A 17,931-nucleotide genomic window follows, 5' to 3' on the forward strand; every position below is an offset into this window, starting at 1 on the left:
CCGCTTGAGCAGATGCTTCCTTGGATCCCAGCTATCAGGTACGTCAGGCGTTATGGTATAGCGTTCCCATACGTGGTGACGTCACCGCAGCATCGAAGTGACCTATGAAAGGGAACATCTCAGTTACGTATGTAACCATGGTTCCCTGAATAGGGAACGAGATGCTGAGGTCCTGGCCGTGCCATACCTTGATAGCATTCTTCTTCTTCAGTCATGAAATCTGAGTTAAATGGCGCGCGGCACCAGGTATATATGCGTACGCATGCGTGGGGCGGTGCCAAGCATTATTTGGCCAATTGGCGGGATGGTATAGGGCTTCAGACATTAGTCACACCGAAGGTGTTCCCATACGTGGTGACATCACCACAGCATCTCGTTCCCTATTCAGGGAACCATGGTTACATACCTAACCGAGATGTTTTCTGTGGTGGATGAGTCACAGTGATTGAAGTCTGCACGCTCTGCTGCGAATTACTCAGTTCTGATAATTTCTTCTCCAAAGCAGGTTCCGAGAATGCAAAAAATAAGCAGAATAAATATTTTCTACATTGATAATGATAAACGTTTTTAGAAATAAACGTCAGCAGTAATGGCTGTTTCTACTTTATTTTTGATTAAATTAATCAAGTATTGGTATAAGACTTAAAAATCGTTTTTGTTTTTTTTTTTGCTCTGTTTAAATTGTTTATTGTCTATTCTTATGTAGTGTTTAAAATGTACACACTGGTCACTGTGGTTTAAAACTGATCATTCATCTAGTGCCAAAACCTCTTTAAAACTAACCAAAACCAGTCTAACTGGAACATCAACCATGTAACATAATAAAAATAATAATAAAGTAAATATATAAATAAATAAAGTTCAGTTCATTTTAAAAAAGTTACAAATGTGTATAACTTTTGTTGTTGTTATTAATATTATTATTTTAAATTTAAAGCAGGGTGAAATTTTTTAACAGGCCTGTTAGATTATTTGTTTAAATGTTTAATTTCTGTCCAGTCTGGCCTGTACCCTTCTAAATTATAATTGCTTTTAAAAAGTGATCAGTTTTTTATTATTATTATTATTATTATCATTATCTTTTAATTTTCAGGCACAGGAGAAGAGTTTGGGAAACTTGTTAGGAAACAGTCAGTATTTAATATGGAGCCACTAGTGTTGATGTATTTACTGCTTCTCTCCTGAGCTGCTCATTTAGTTCAGAATTCTCAGCTCACTGTTGTGACATCATAATGGAGATTCCGTTCTGGCAGCTCTAAACTGCTGTTCTGACTAACTGTCTTCTGTTGGTGTGTTAGGAGAGAAAAGATCGAGAGCTACTTTCGTGACTTTCTGCAGATATTGACGACAAATACTGAATTCACTTGCAGCATCTAGTGTCCACAATGGCACTGTTCAGCAGTGTATTTAGACCACTTTTTGAGTGTTTTGCTCACTTCTTTCGTAAAAGGGAGACACCTTTGAGGGCACAACAGTGTGCAGCACAAAAACGGGTGGCACTAGAGAAACTCCCAGAAGCATCAATGATGAAGGCAGATGAGAGTGAGGCCTTCGACTTCACTGCCAAAAACAAGAAGTGCAAAAAGAGACGCCGCCAGGTAACTTAACTGAGAAGTACAAGCTTGCACTGAAAATTGTTTAGAATCACTTTTCACTCAGTAATTGCTAGTAGATTTACATTGATTACAAAGAAACATCAACACATTCAATTAAATGTGACATTTTGGAAATAGAAAGACTGAAATATTATTGTCTTGTATCATTTACTACAATAATCTTTACTGACTAAAATTTACGATTTTACAGTATAGTGAGAAAGAGAAGAAAAGACAGGTGAAGAGAAAGGTGAAGAAGGAGAGAGAGATGAATGAGGGAGGAAGTCATAAAGACAAGGCTGAAAAAGAAAGAGATACATTTAGCCTTGAAAAGATAAAGGATAGAGGACATGTGCCACAGAAAAAAAGAGAGTCTGCCAAATTCAGAAAGACGCAGAGTCTAGAAAATGTGATGGAGGGAGGAAGTAAGCATAGAGAGGCTGGAGAAAAGAAAGAGAAGAGGAGAAACCAGAAGGAAAGAAGGACCACTGAGCCTACTCCACTTCTTGCGGAGGTCAAACCTCAGCGAACTCTACTCAGTCCTCCAGTGAGATCTTCCTTCTTGAAGCCAATAGAAGGAGAATTTCCAGTGCTTCCAAGTGTCTCTGAAGACCTTCCTTTACCAGCTGCTCGCTTCAAGCCCCTGCCGCCAGTGACCAGACCGCCCGTGCATCCTCAGAAGCCAGATACTGCACCAGAGGAAGTGTCCTTGCAATGTTCTCCTCTTCAAGTGGATCCTCCCAAACCGTTGGCAGCACCAGAGGAAGTGTCCTGGCCATGTTCTCCTCTTCAGGTGGATCCTCCCAAACCGTTGGCAGTCCCTCCACGTCCCACTCCAGCACCTGACAAACTGTTTTGCCTCCGACGCATCCAAGTCAGTCCTCCCAAACAACTGGTGGTTTCTCCGAGCTCCTCTCCTGTATCTGATGAAGTTGTTGATCTGCAGCGTTCTTCAACTCAAGTGTGTCCTCCCAGCCTGATGAAGGCTCAGCCGTCCACTTCTTCCCTGTTTGAGCCGCCTCCACAACTCATGCTCATCGACATAGAGGATGAGGAGACCGAGTATGTGGAGTACACGGGGAAGACCATTCGGGTCTGTGACTTACCCAAGTATGAACTCCCCCGACCTCTGGAGGCTGAAATGAAACCAAGACGGATGGTTGCTTGGTTGGAGAGTGACTGCGACATGCTGGAGGAAGTGTGGGCGAGTGAAGTGGTGGAGGTCCAGGGATTTGAAGATGTGAAAGATAACACTGATGAAATGGGAGACTCCAATGCCATAGAAGGGACTTTGGATGACTCCTCTCAGAAAAAGGAGTTGGATAAACACATGATGAAGCTGTTTGGTGTAGCCTCTCCTGAAGGTCCCAAGAATGAGACCCAGCACAATGTGAATGTCCAGCAAGAGCCAAAGAGCAAAAGAAAATTGCCACTTTTTCTCTTCAACTGGGCAGAAGAGAAGGCCAAGAAAAAGGAGAAGAAAATGCAGAAGGAGAAGGAGCGAAGAGAAAAGGAGTTGCTGCTTGAACGCTACAGGAACGATCCAAAACTGAAGCACTTGTTGATCAACAAGCACAACTGCAACTACTGCTCCTCTGAGTGAAGATCATTGTCCCTTCCCAAAACATCCTCTTCACCTTAACCTACAGCACAATTCTGTGTACAAATAAAAAAAACTTTGCAAACTTAAAGTTGAAAGATCCATGCAAATTTCCTCAATATTAACACATAAAACGTGTTTAAAGTTCAAATGTTTAATATGAAAACGTGATTTTCTACCATTTTGAACAACCATTTTTTTTTAACAAAGAACAGCCACAGGAAGTGAATGATTCATCTTAGATCACAACAAAAAAAATTACACTTGATTTGAGTAAAAGGTACATTTCATTGGTAAGTTACAATTAGGTTTATCATATTGTCTATGATTTGGATTCCAATATGAAAGCTGCCACTCTGTCTTTTTATGTTTCTTCCACTAAAGGCCTCCTTTGTGGATTTTTGAAGCCTTGCCTCCCTAAGAATACAAACCATATGCTATTGTTGTTTTTGACCAAAATTGCAGGTGTTTATCTTTTGCAGATGCAGGTTAACAGTCATATAATAACAGTATATGACAGTAAACAACTTCCAATTTTCTAAAAGTTTTGGTAGTAAGGACTGTTAAAATGGAAAAATCTCTGTTTTTTAATTACATAATAAATATGATTAGAACAACAATTGTAATGTTACTCTTCTTTCATGACACCTTAGTTCTTATCTTATTACTTTAGGTCATGATTGAACAACAAATACTAATAAATCACAAATATTAGTCAGCTTTACATATTTTTCCATACACAACACTCCTTTAATACACAACCTCTTCAAAAAGTACACTTTTGTGCCTAAAGAGTCCCTACATATATTAGTATCCAAAAGGTTTTGTGTAAACTTTTTTTTTTTTGGAGATTGAAGAATGGAATGAAACAAGCAGCTGTCTTTGAGTGATTTGCTCAAATGATCAAGATATTGATTCGTTTAAAATTGGTCTAATAACCATTTTCAACAATTCACATCATGATGCCTTTCATGTATGATTTGCAATCTACTCCAGTCACTAAAAGTACAACAAATAACCATTTCAAACAATGTTTTCCTCTAATTTTATTTTTGTAATGAAAAGCAAACAGGCTGCAGAGGAACTTCAGTTTAATGCAAATGTACAGTGCTAAGAGATCTACCAAGCCCAAACACACTCTACACACCTCAATCCACTAGAGCGTTACTAATACAGAAAGAAGTTAGTAATAAAGACAAACATTTGATCAAAATAAACAAAAGAAGGTTTATGCCATCCAAGTCATTATTTTCTTAACCCATGACTTTCACAGCCAGTTCAGTGTTCAATAGCTCCACATGCAAGGTATGAGATTTCAGCTGGGTACATGACATTTCAATGAATGTTACAAGTTAACCATTTAGCTGTGAAACCGTTGTACATTCACATCTGAAACCATCTGGATTGAATTTTCTTTAGTTTACAATGGTAATGAACAGCAACCTGTCTTTACATACTGCAATTAGCCCTAATATGCATAAATAAATCATTGCCAATGTTTGATGTTTTTAAATTATTACATTTCTAGGAAAATTTAAAAAGAACCATATTACCATGTTCATGACAATTTGGCCATTACCAAGCAGACTTCCTATGGCATTTTAATAAATAACTTATAAATAACCACTAAAACATCAAATGCAAGAATTGTCCTAGAAATATCCTGTTATTGTCCCGCAAATGGAACATTTTTGCAAGGTAACATGCAACTAGTGTTATTTCCAAAAGCATCAAATAATCCAATATTCCATTCACATTCATTAAAATAAGGGAATGACATCTCTTTCCCTCAATCACACACACATATACACAAACACATATACACAAACAAAACAACAAAATGATCTATTTAATGAAAAAAAGTAAAGTAATAAGCATGAAAGAGAAAAAAGAGTGATGTAATGTAGTGTTTGATCCTCAAATACTGACCTTTGGAATTATTTAATAGCCAGGACAACCTCACAAGCTCACCTTCCTCTCAAAAATAAAAAAGGACAAGTTATTATACACAGGCTTTACTTTACTTCTCACAGTTATACTGCAGATAATTCAGTCAAATGTTTGTCATCTTGGAGTGTATATATTGGTGGTATTATGTTGCAAAGCAGCAATGTTATGAACGCACACATTAGTGAGCAGCACAGCCAGATATTCAGATATTCATGCATAGAACTAGAGGGGTTTGAGCTTCATTGACTATGTACAGCTACTGTGTATATATGCAAATGTTTGGAGAAGTATCTATGTCTGTCTGACATTCTTCGCTGTGTTAGACTATCTTGCAGAGACTTTATACTGACTAGTGGAGCACATTAGCATCAGTAATTATCGCTACTCTGACAAACAAATCTCTGCTCATTTTATATCTGCTCTTTCTCTCTCCCTCCCTCTCAATCAATCAGACAGCAACAATGCAAAGGTTACTCAAGTGAAATTTCTGCCATGCTGTTTGGATGCAACTGTTGAGTCATATAACGTTATACATCTCCAGAACCACAGAGGCGATTTAAACAAGAAGGACAGATCGGGCAATGTAGAGGAACTGCATTCAAATGGGTTCTTGAATAATTTTTGGTTTTGCCCTGAAAAGGACAAAGAGCTTATGGCCTGATCAGCCTTTACATGTTGACATACAGGGAATTTGAAAGGCAAATAAATTCAGAATATGAGGAAAGGTGAAGAAATGTGAGGTGGTACATCATTCTGTGAAATGTGGTCTGCACTTTCCTCTTCTTACAGGAAGGGGGCACACTCAATCCCTGGTGCGACCCACAATGGCCAGGATGTAAAGGAAGATGTTGATGATGTCGGTATAGAGGTTAAGAGCTGCATAGACATACTCCTCTGGGCTAATGGCCAACTTCTTGTTGCCCAGGAGAAGCTGGGTGTCCACAGCCAGGAACTGTGAAAGAACAAACAAGCCCTGAGTGTCGCATTCATGTTGTGCTTGGGGAAATAAAGCGGAACGGCTACAGAAATTGAAAATTATATTAATCTTTTACTTTAATTCAATTTTTAAGATGTGTGCAATTATATAAAAAAAATTACCTTGTGGGTGATTACAAAAAATCTCATAGACTTACAGCGAAGATATAATATTTAAGGACTAGAATATCATAGAGACTTGGCGAGGGACTCTTTTAACATTTGAAGCTTGTAAGCAATCACCTAGCATAATGCACTAGGCCTAGCAGCACCGCTGATGTTTAATTCACAAATCATCAGCAAATACTACATGAAGTTCACTGGGTTTGTATCCTGCTTTACTGCAATGGTTACACTATTCTGTTTAAAAGTTTGCATATATATTCTGTTCTTTGGAGCTTTTTCTTGATAATAGAATCCTTAATTTTTTTTATTTATGTATGAAAAGCACCACAGCTGTTTTTAAGATTGATTAAAATAAGAAATCACCAAATCAGCATATTAGAATGTTTTCTAAAGGATCATGTGGCACTGAAAACTGCAGTAATAGCTGCTGAATTCAGCTTTGCCATCACAGCAATAAATAACATTTTAAAATAGATTAAAATAGAAAAAGGTTATTTACAATAATATTCCACAATATTACTGTCTTCATTTTTTTATAAAATAAATGCAGTCTTGGTGAGCATAAGAGATTTCTTTCAAGAACATAAAAAATTAATTCCAACCCAAATCTTGAATGGTACTGCACAACATAATTTCCAGAAGGATTTATTCAAGAACTCTATATTAATGTCCTGATGTTCCAACAATTTCAGTTCCAAATGCTTAATCTCACTGCTCCAAAAGACGTGATTTATACAGCCAGACTGGAAAATTGTGATTTCGAAAGGGCCCACATTTGGTGACCCAGTTTAAGACAGATGGTAAAACGTTTTACATGTACCTTACAACAAAGACATAACAATTCTTACACTGTTTTGACAAAGGACGATGACTTTAACAGCAAACAATCAAACTAGAATAGCAAAGTGCAAGTTTCCATTTGGAAAATAACATGTTCACCAATGCAGCATGCTATTGACCAAGCAAACCGTCCAATTTATCTATTTTAAAGCAAATCACCACTCCAGCCATTAGTCCAGACTTCTGTTTTATCATCTTGTTAAAAACAGCAGTGTAGTTTAATGAAGTGTGGACGTCCAAATACAATGCATTTTCTAAAGTCTAAGAAGTGTTTTGTTTCTAAAGTGAGTAAAGCTGAAATATCTGAAGAGATGAAAGATAAAAGTCAACTAAATCTAACCAGAGAGAGAAGCTCAGATGTACAACTGAACATTATTTTTTTCAATAAATTGACAGCTAGAATGCCAAAGGTTTTAAAGGTTATCAATAACACAGGTAAAGAATAGATTGAATAACAAAAGGTCTGACAAATTTAACAATCTTGGTAACACAGAAGTATACATTTACATGAAAAAAAAAAGATATTGATGGTGGTACTTACACAAGTGAACAGCAGGGCCCCAAGCGAGGCATAGACGATGTGGAGAATTTTGTTTTGGATGAAGATGCAGAGGAAAGAGGCCAGGAGAAGGACAATCAGACAGACAAAAAGAACACCCCAGCAGGAAGTGAAGTCGTATTTGCTCTATTTTTGAAAAAGAGAAGGATAATGACAATCAGTGGTGGTTACCGCATACAAAGGATGCATGGAAGACACTCAATAAAACCTCCTGGTTCAAACATTCGGAAAAGTAATTCTGCAATAGTTAAATGGGAAAGTCCACAACCTGTGAACTACACTATGAAATCTAGACATGCCGTCATTACAAACATGAGATGTTGTTTGGTAACAAAGTGTGAATACAATACAATGCAATACAATAATAATAATTAAAAAACCGGTGAGACTGCTACAGTGAGCAAACAAACCTGCAGTGAGAAAATCACAACTGTGAAGCAGACCACCGCAGTGATGCCCACTGCCATGATAACTGCATCTGTATCATAGTAGCTGGCGACCATTCCAACCATATAGGACAGACTCAGGGTCAGGATGGACTGAGAAAGAAGAAGCACAGTTAACTATATACTAAAACATTTAACATATTGTAAACAATAAATTTTTCCAGTTTGTGAATCATATTAAATCATATAAAAACCTTATTGCATATGTTTTTTGCACAGTGTAGATTAAAACACGTGTAAATTTAGGCAGTTGTACCAGTGCCACCAGGTTCCATGGGTGTTTGCGCCGAAACTCTCCACAGCAGCTGAGAACGATCAGTGAAACAAAGAAGACAGCATAGGACACATAGTATGTCCACTGATTTCTCCGTACAAACACTTTGACGTCATTTGCAAAGGTAAAAACGGCAACAAAAGAGAAGGTGACCATCAGCTGCACGGTCAAGACCATAAACACCTGAGAAGAGAGTACAGAAACAGTACTGTTTTTCTTTTACACACACACATTTGATAAGACCATTTGTATTAACTGTTTAATAAACTGATTACCTTTCTAATAAAGGCCTGTCGGATGCTCTTATCTTCCCAGCCAGAGTTCGCAAACTCATCATTGCCATAGTAAGAAGGGGGTCCATCTCCACCGTGGTATCCAGGGCTGTCCATAGAAGCTGTCAAAAACATGAAATGATGGGTGAAATCTAAAGTATGTTAGAGCCATCATCTAATGTATTTAAATCCATCTAGTATGCTCATTCAATAAAATGCCGACAGAAATGGAAAGCTGAAGTACGGAAAAGATTTAAACAGTTTTATAGCTTTGGAAAGGAAGGCAGATTTTATAGCATCCACACTAACAGCACTAGCAATACCTCATAATAACACAGCTGAAAGACCTCCTAATTGTTACAGCAGGGACTAGGGATGAGGTAAGAAAGGAACAAATTCTAAATTTTCAACCCTCACAGAGCTAGTAACCTTCTGTTGAATCGGCCCATGCAAAGCACTTTAATTTAAATAACCCTCACGAGGACAGAGTACACACAGACTAAACAAGCTTATTCAACCTGACAACACCTGAACTCAGCAGGGACACCACTCACTAAACTGACTAAACTAAACTGTGTATGAATAGTGAGTCCTGACAGAAACAATGAGTTCTGTTTCTGGAAATGGTTTACCATTAGGATCTACACCAAAGGCAGGCTGGCCAGGCCCCTGCTGGTATGGACTCTGAGGGTATGGCCCCTGAGCACAGGGCCCCTGTGGGTACGGCATCTGTGGATATGGCATCTGTGGGTACGGACCAGGGCCGAACCCTGGTGCTGGAGGTTGGCCGTAACCGGGCTGGCCATAGGGTACTGGTGCCGCATATGGAGGAGCTCCTGGACCCTGGCTATAGTTGGGCGGAGGCATTCCAAAGGCATCGGTTTTGGGAGGCCCATAGACACTGTTGTGAAGAGGATTGTTCTCCCCCATTATAGGGTAGGCTGGCTTGTCCTGGGACATGTCTCCTTCCCTCACTGGAATCCTGATATTGACAGAAAAACAGAATGGTTAAAGTGTACAGAAAAAGAAAGTTACAGTAAAGTAAATAACAACACCAGTGCAGTTTAACAAATGAACTAAAGCAGCATCCTACACATTATGAAAAATCATAAATAACCAATTTGGAACACAGTAATGCAGTAGTATTAAAATAGTTTATTTCAATAGAGTACGATGTTAGCAGCATGTTGCTAAGCTAACAGCCTGATACTCTAATAAGCATATAAAAGACACAAATTACACAAATAGTAGTAAGAATTATCTATTAAACTTATCTGATTTTAAATGGATTAATTAATCTGATATAAATTTGATATAAAATAATACCATAACTAATAAAATAATGTTTTTTATTATATTATAATGTATAATTTACTAGTTTCAATATGCAGTGAAACTGATTTTGTAATGTAACATGAAGTTACATTAAAATCGTGATGAATTATTTTTTTCCTATACTGTATCATACAGATTCATAAATAAGTGGTTTTATGCTGACTAAATGTTTAGAGAAGTCCACCATGCTGAACCAGAGAGAAGTTTGTTGTCTGAATTTTGATAAAAAATTTAAGTAAAAAATAAAACAGATGTATTGAAGATTCATTCATAATAAGATTAATACATTTAGAAGTTTTATAGGGTGAATTTTCATTTCTTACCAACCTTCAAATTTAAATACTTTATATTTTAAAGTAATGTAGGGGTTACACATCCTAAAACTAAAAATGGACAAACCAACAATGAGCTGTGATGATCTGATCAAAACAACTCTAACTGGACCAACCATACCATATGTAAGTGAACAATCCAGCTCTGTTTACTCAAAGATTCAGTTCAGTCAAATGAATAATGCTGCATTTTAACACAAAAGGGGCCGCCAGAAGGCAAAAGGGGCATGATTCAGTGGGAATTATGACTGAATGCGGAAAACAAACAACACCTTCAAAAACCTACTCCAAACCATACATTATCCAAATATTTATTCAACAGCAGAGGACATGATTACATGTTCTCAAACAGCTTCTCGGTTGTGCAACTGAAAGAGATCAAATGCTAAGGACACTGAATGCATATGTTGGTGGGGAAACCCCTTCATTGAAATGTGTGAAAAAGAGACTATAAAAAGAAGCTAAGATTCTGTCTGTGAATGACCTGCTTATAGTTTCCAAGGGGTCGTCCACACGCAATGTGTTTTTGTTAGTAAAAAGCTAAATGGAGCATAATGTAATGGAATAAAAAGTTTGGATCTCAAGAAGCTGGAAAAAAAAACTGCAACACAATTTAGAAAGGTTAAAGATGTCCATATAGTGTTTACCACTGATCTAATTAGACCAGTGATGTTTACATAAAAAAAATTTTATTAGAGAATTGTAGAATATTATAGAATTGTATTATATAAAATAAAACACTAAATAAGAAAAGCAATCATTTGAAATGTTACAAATGAATTTAGGCACCTAAACATTAAAATGTACAAACATGTACACATATATATATATATATATATATATAACAGACACATGAGTGACTACTACAAAAACTACTAATTGCAAAAAAATCTATTTATAAGTTTTAATTAGTAAAACTAAAAATTGTCATTTTTATAAATTGCAATCAACTGTAAAAATGGGGGGGGGGGGGGCACAAGAAGGCAAGTTAGTCAGCATAACATAATGACCCTCTAACACATATTAAAATATTGTAAAATAAAATGTCACTATGAATAATCTGTCACCTTTAAGGGACTTCACTGTTTAACAGCAGTTATGCAACACTGTCCCATTTACTGTGGATGCCAAATCCCATGTGATTTGATCTCAGCTCAGCGGTCTGCCCAGCGTTACAGACCAGGTTATATTCAGCAGCCTGTTTTCCACTGTCCCCATTCACAGCAGCAGGAATTAAATAAAGCAATTCCACATCATTTTTCCCTGACAGATACAGTGACCAAAGTCTTGATCCTTTTAACATATGCAAGATGTCCAAAATTATCTTTTTCTTGTTTAGTTCTCAAACACCAGCTTTCTGTTGAAACAGAAAATAATAGCCGGTGTTTGTTTTTGTTGTATTTGGAATGTCAGCTACTAAAAAACACAAGTTATTATTTTGTGTAATCTACAAATCACATCAGGGTGCTCTATTAAATCTTTGCAGTGCTGAAAGCTGTCCATTCATTAACATCCCTGTCGGTTTATCTCTCAAACTATACAAACCAAATTAAGCAGCTTAATATGTTCCTAAGATCTGTGCTGCTGGTTGTTATTAGATCACTGCACTTATCAAGAATCAGTCAAGATTGAGAGCTGTTTTTTTAGACATGTAACCCTGACTGATTCAGTGATTCCTGCATACTTTATTTTAGCTCAGCAGGAAGGGTTTCCAAAGGTTCATGTTTATGACTGGCCAAGGGAGTTACTGGAAATGAAAAATTATATTTAACTATTCAGTGAAAACCAAATTACTACAAAGAATATATTTAAATGTATGATTCATTAGATTAGCTATAGTCTCTAATCAATAACAACTCGTGTCTTTAAGAAGTGATCAAACTCATGTCATTATGCCCTTGGGACTTAATGACTCATTAAAAAATAAAATAACAAAATACCAACTCTTTCACAGTGATTAGTTTCAAGAGGACAAACTTTTTCCACTATAAAGAACCTTTTGTGGAATGGAAAAGTTTCATGGATGTTCATCAGGTTCTTCTGGCACATTCAGAATCAGAAGACAGCTTCAAATGTGCCAACGCAAACACTAAAATTAATGTATCTTCTTGAACATGGTAATATATATCTACAAATGAAGGAAGTTTGCTAAAAATAACAAATGAGCATTTTATTCTATTCCTGCTATTTAAACTTCTATTTATTTTAGTTTCTATTTATACTTCTTATTTTTAACGTGAGAGCAGGTGCAGGCATTTTTAACTTGAATGTGCGATGCTTCCGGTGTCAGTCACTTCCAGTTATTTAGCTTTACAAAAATAGTCTGTCATGTTGCATGATCTTGCAAACTGGTTTTTCTTTTAGATTATTTTAATTTATTACCATAACGATAAACACATTGATTTACAGTGCAAATGGTTTTATTGTTTACGACACTTTGTTATTCTTCTAGTTACAACCAATAGCAACTAATGAAGCCAAATTCTCAATTCACATTAAAAGAAACTGCTTAAAATTAGGCTTGCTGATACGCACATTTTAATCCTTAAGGTCGTGATCCTGGAACATAGGTGTGTGCTGAAGATGAGACATGGAGAAATATATAAGATTCATGATTTAGTAAAAGATCCAAATTTGAAGAAACCAAACCAACAGATGAAAAATCATTTTCAAAAATGGCTAAATTTGTAACAGCAATGGAATGGATGTGGATGTCAACACAATTCACAAAAATGTGTAAGAAAAATCTGATGTAAGGGTGCTTTTACACCTGCCTCATTTAGTTCGGTTGAATCGTACCAGAGTTCGTTTCCCCCTTTGGTGCAGTTCGTTTGGGCAGGTGTGAAAGCAGCAATCGCACTCGTTTTTTCTTATTTCACAACCTTCTACTGCATGTGGCTCTTAAAAATACAAAACTCATCATACACTACCTTCAAAGGTTTAGGGGAGTAAGATTATTACTTTTTTTAAAGAAATGAATGCTATTATTCAGAGCATTAAACTTAGCAAAAGTGACTGTAAATACTTTAACAATATTACTGAGAAATATATTTATTACAAATAAATAAATGCTGTTAATTTGAACTTTCGTGTCATTAAAGAATCCTGGAAAAACTACATAAAAGTTTCCACAAAAATATTACACAGTACATCTGTCTTTAACATTGGTAATAATAAGAAATGTTTTTGAGATCCAAATCAGCATATTATAATTCAACTTTGCCATCAAAGGAATATGAATATGAATTTAAAAATATATTCAAAAAATTTTTTAATTGTAACAGTGCATAATATTACTGTTTTTACTGTATCATGATAGAATATATGCAGCCTTAAGAAATGTAAGAGAACAGTAGTGTATATTTCATGATTATCTGAAAAATGTGTATGAAAAAAGTTGTAAATCGTCAGTTTAAAAAATGGTCAATTGACAAATTCCCTAAAAGCCTTAGTTACAAAGCAGATGTGTGTCTTGGTTATTTCCATTGAAATTTAGTCCATTCTGTAATCTATGGACCTATGTCAAATTCATTCAGGTTTCTCCAAAGCATTTTCCAAATGTGCATGGAAGATGCAGATTCCAGCTTTAAACCACCATGATCTCAGGATTTTATTTCCATGTGGACGAAGACCCGTGAGGGTAAACATCATCCTCTTCATCCTCCCATATAATATGGAGAATGTGCTTTTACACTACATTGAATGGTCTAGATTAAACAACATTATGTGAGATAAACTAAGGCAGTTCATGGCTACATAAACAAGAGCTTTATACGTGACTCTGTTTGCACTGGTTACAGGATGCATTTGCATGCATGCATGAGCGTATTATGAAAGCTAACCAATGCACAAGCACCAAGCTGAATCAGATAAGGTTGAAGTCTTTGAAAGTGGCTGAGCAGATATGTGCAATTGTCCATCAACTGAATGACAAACTTCAGAATTGTGTAAGATGAAAAGCATCAAGCACTGTGCCCAACAGAATTAAGCAACCTACTCCTCAGCATTTACTACACAGAGCCTTTGTTCACTGACAAGCTGTGCAAAACATGCGCAAAATATGATCATGGTTTCGCACAGCTTGTCAGTGAATAACGTGTAGTAGTAAATGCTGCTCTATGTGAAATCACGCATGTGTAGAGATTTACTGCTGATTACAGAACTGGCTTTACTGACAAGATGCGCATTAAATATTGCATGCAGTTTATCCTGCCGCCCTAATCGCCAACAAAAACCTATTGTTTGAAAAACTGTATAAAATTTGCATAACAACAATGCACAATGTACAATGTCAAGAAACAAATAATACGTTTAAACAAGCCTGGAGAAATGAATGTGGGTATTGAGCTGTTTAATTTGCTGAGAGGGATAGAAAGGGATGATGAGTAGGTCTGAATGTTATCCAGGAAAGTGAGTAGGTGGTGACTTGGCAAATAGTGAGAAGAGAGAACATCAATTTTAGAGAAAATAAAAATAAATAAAATATTATAAGGATTTCCTATGATAAAGCTTATTGGGCTTAAGGTCTAATATGCTCCAGTAAGCATAAGCACATGATCAATGTCACACTGAAAGGAAGAGGCTGCGGTTATCAAGGTCTTGCACATCATTAAGACACGTGATGTGGTTTTTCCAGTCTTTTTGTTTCGTTTGCATGTTACCTGGATTTAAATATGACTGACTGCACCTGTCCTTTTGCTTAGCAAAAAAAAAACATTACAGACTGTGTATGGCAAGCTCTTTGAGCAATTATTCCTTTGCAACAAATAGTATATATTTTTGTGTTACTAGCTCTTAACTTACTAAAAATGTATCCAATGGTGAAATTTTTCCCAATTTACCTATAATTATTTCACTATTTATTCGATATTAGTATTTGGTTATTAGACACTAACAAAATTGTCCGAGCTCAGAACAGCTTTACTTGGGAGCTAAAGTTGATTTGCGACACTGTTACGGCACAGATGCAACAGTGCTGGGAGATTCAGTGAGAAGCGTTTGAATTCGCAGTACAAAGATAAGTTTACTGCGAGATATAGTGAGAATCATTCAAATTCTGCACAGAAATCTCTGTTATAAACAGCGCTGACCATGGTGTTGTGGTAGAAATAGTCATATTCATTATATCATTCATTTCAGGGTTTGTACATCCTTTTGAGAGAGAAATTCAAGCACTTTTCAATGACTTTCAAGAATTTTGCACAACTATTTCCAGTACTTTAAAGCTCTAAAATGATCCAGTTTATTTTTTAATGGTGTTGAACAAAATATACTTTATGGTAAGCAAACACTTATGTAAAAATTTTAAAATACATCAAATAACAATTATAACCAGTAGACAGCAGAAGAGAAGCACTTATTGGCTGATAAGTCTTTCTACGTTTTCTCTATATTTTGAAATGATAAAATCATTATTATAAAATATAAAATCATCAAGAAATCAAATTTTGTCCAAATTTTACACTTTTTTTTTTGTGTATAAAGTAAGAAAAGTGACCGGGACACGCATCACAGTACGCACAACAATGGGTGTAAAATTTCCATCACACGCTTTAGGTATTCAGCCAATAACAAAGCACTGGATAGCTTGCCAATCAAAGCACACTTCGCTTTTAACACCAATGATCTTAGCAAAAACCACATGCTTCAGAAAGGCAGGGCATATAAGAGAAACAATAATGTACAGTATGTAGAAAATAATGTGTTTTTTGAACCTTAAACTGCATTAACATTTCATCACACCAAATAATGTTATTTTTAGCAACATCATATGACCCCTTTAAATTCCAGTTGCGCAGATGGGGCACGTTGTAACACTGCATTACAATACACTATTCTATGACATTAGCGATGTAAGTTACACTATTTATTATGAATTTTAATGAGAAACAACAAGAAACAGGTGAATAAAGACTGACAGTCAATGTTTAGAAATTATTTGTTATTATTATTATTATTTTACATGTAAAGCATTTTTGCTCATTTATGTGGGCCATCCCAAGCATGGTTGCAATGTGTCCATTGTCAAACTCTAAAATCAGATTATTTTTAATTCGTAAAAAAGACACCTATCTATATATATATATATATATATATATATTTTTTTTTTTACGAAATATTTTGATCAGATAACATTTTAAGTGGTCATATGGAAATGTTGCAAAGTGCCCCTCAGATGTTACAATGTACCACACCTATGGGGCATGTTGTCACATTTCACTTCCATTTTTTGAGGGTAGATAAAGAAAAAAGTACACATTGTAATTATGAAACAAAGCTACATATGTGTACTGGACAAGTTTAAAATTACTGTGGATAAACTAAAAACAAGTTACATTCTGAACCCCGTGTGGATGTACACAAACTGACAAAGTCATAAAGTTTTACTTTGTGCCTCGCTCTCCACTAGGTACTAGTATTATTACCAATTACTAGTAAATACTAGTATTATTACCAATAGCTATTAGTAGCCTATTCATTCCAGCTTCGCTAGTATGTATTTATTGGATAGTCTCAGCATCCTTTTTCGTTGTTACTAGTAACATTTCTAACGAAGCATGTACTAGTAGGTCTATCTAAATAATCAGTACTAGTATTTATCATAGACAGTAATAGTTCCGTATCTGTCACTATTGGATTTCCTACTAGTGATTCTAAATAAGTAACGTTAACCGTAACATAAAAATAGTCATAAAAATAGGCACAAGTTCGTTAGGGGAAAAGGTTAAAAAGGTTTGCCACAAATTATGCGAAGACCAATCCATTCAAACTGAACAACTGACACTGCTATTATATTAGGGGTAACTAGTGCCCATAACAAAGGCTTGTTTCTCCAATTACTAAAGACATAAACACATAACACATAAACTCGAAAGGTTTAAAGAAACCGTTTAATGGGCCATTAGGGATACTATTAATTACATTTTGAAATACCGTACTTTTCTCCTTTCATCAACAAATTTATGACAGGTAAACCATTCAAAAACCTCAAATTAAATCTACACACAAGTAACCCGTTTTATCAGCTCGATCAAAACTAGAGTAGGTTAACCTAACAATAAAGCTGTTAATCTGGCGCTGTTATAACAGGGTGGCCTGCTGCGCTCGTCGTTATTATAGGAACCAACCAGCCACATTTACTGTAATATATGATGTTAGTCGTAGAAGTTTACAGCACATAAACCGATTTCTCTAAACGACAGAAATGTGCGTTGCCAGAACTGACTTTAAACATTTATTCGCGTGAAAACATGAACCGTAATCTGGCGCACCAAACAACAACATGACAACACGAGCGCCATGTCAATCCACCTGCGTTATTCAACAATATTTGTTAGAAATTAGAAGAAACGGAAAATGAAGACAGGCTTACCCTTCAGTTTAGGAGACGCGCAGCAAAATGCAACGTATGTTTATTAAATAACAGCAGAAATAGAGTCCGTGTTCGTTGGTTTGTGTTGACGTTGGCTGCAGAAAAGCTCGTCCGATCTGAATCCGTTAACCACGCCCACCGCGACTAGCTCACAGCCTGACCGCGTGACGTTCACGAGAAGTCACATGACTCTAGACTAGCGAAACATCATCGCACTGTACAGATGGGACGTAAATGCAGAGAATTTCCCATTAC

General features: G+C 36.1%; 2 protein-coding genes across 2 annotated transcripts; one reads left to right on the top strand and one right to left on the bottom strand.

The window, feature by feature from the left end:
• Positions 1-1,252: 1,252 nt before the first annotated feature.
• LOC132144869 (uncharacterized) lies at positions 1,253-3,198 on the top strand. The gene is made up of 2 exons (XM_059555425.1): positions 1,253-1,598; positions 1,807-3,198. The coding sequence occupies exons 1-2, from the start codon at positions 1,386-1,388 to the stop codon at positions 3,196-3,198; spliced, it is 1,605 nt and encodes a 534-aa protein (XP_059411408.1). The 5' UTR covers positions 1,253-1,385.
• Positions 3,199-5,801: 2,603 nt separating this feature from the next.
• Positions 5,802-17,834, bottom strand: grinaa (glutamate receptor, ionotropic, N-methyl D-aspartate-associated protein 1a (glutamate binding)). Its single transcript, XM_059556224.1, has 7 exons — positions 17,677-17,834; positions 9,270-9,619; positions 8,641-8,759; positions 8,348-8,548; positions 8,056-8,184; positions 7,628-7,771; positions 5,802-6,097 (listed from the first exon to the last, which is right to left on the bottom strand). Exons 2-7 carry the CDS (start codon positions 9,595-9,597, stop codon positions 5,948-5,950), a joined length of 1,071 nt encoding a protein of 356 aa, XP_059412207.1. The 5' UTR covers positions 9,598-9,619; positions 17,677-17,834; the 3' UTR covers positions 5,802-5,947.
• Positions 17,835-17,931: the final 97 nt, after the last annotated feature.

This window comes from Carassius carassius, chromosome 8 (genome assembly GCF_963082965.1).
Source record: "Carassius carassius chromosome 8, fCarCar2.1, whole genome shotgun sequence".
Classification (NCBI taxonomy): Eukaryota; Metazoa; Chordata; class Actinopteri; order Cypriniformes; family Cyprinidae; genus Carassius; species Carassius carassius.

What these genes read in the sequence shown, in the direction of transcription:
- LOC132144869 (XM_059555425.1), top strand. Translation starts at nt 1,386, where the DNA reads ATGGCACTGTTCAGCAGTGTATTTAGACCACTTTTTGAGTGTTTTGCT. An exon ending in GCAAAAAGAGACGCCGCCAG is followed by an intron (nt 1,599 to 1,806) that starts GTAACTTAACTG and finishes ACGATTTTACAG; the next exon opens with TATAGTGAGAAAGAGAAGAA.
- grinaa (XM_059556224.1), bottom strand. Translation starts at nt 9,597, where the DNA reads ATGTCCCAGGACAAGCCAGCCTACCCTATAATGGGGGAGAACAATCCT. An exon ending in CTTTGGTGTAGATCCTAATG is followed by an intron (nt 8,760 to 9,269) that starts GTAAACCATTTC and finishes TGTTTTTGACAG; the next exon opens with CTTCTATGGACAGCCCTGGA. An exon ending in TTGTGATTTTCTCACTGCAG is followed by an intron (nt 7,772 to 8,055) that starts GTTTGTTTGCTC and finishes TTTCAAAAATAG; the next exon opens with AGCAAATACGACTTCACTTC.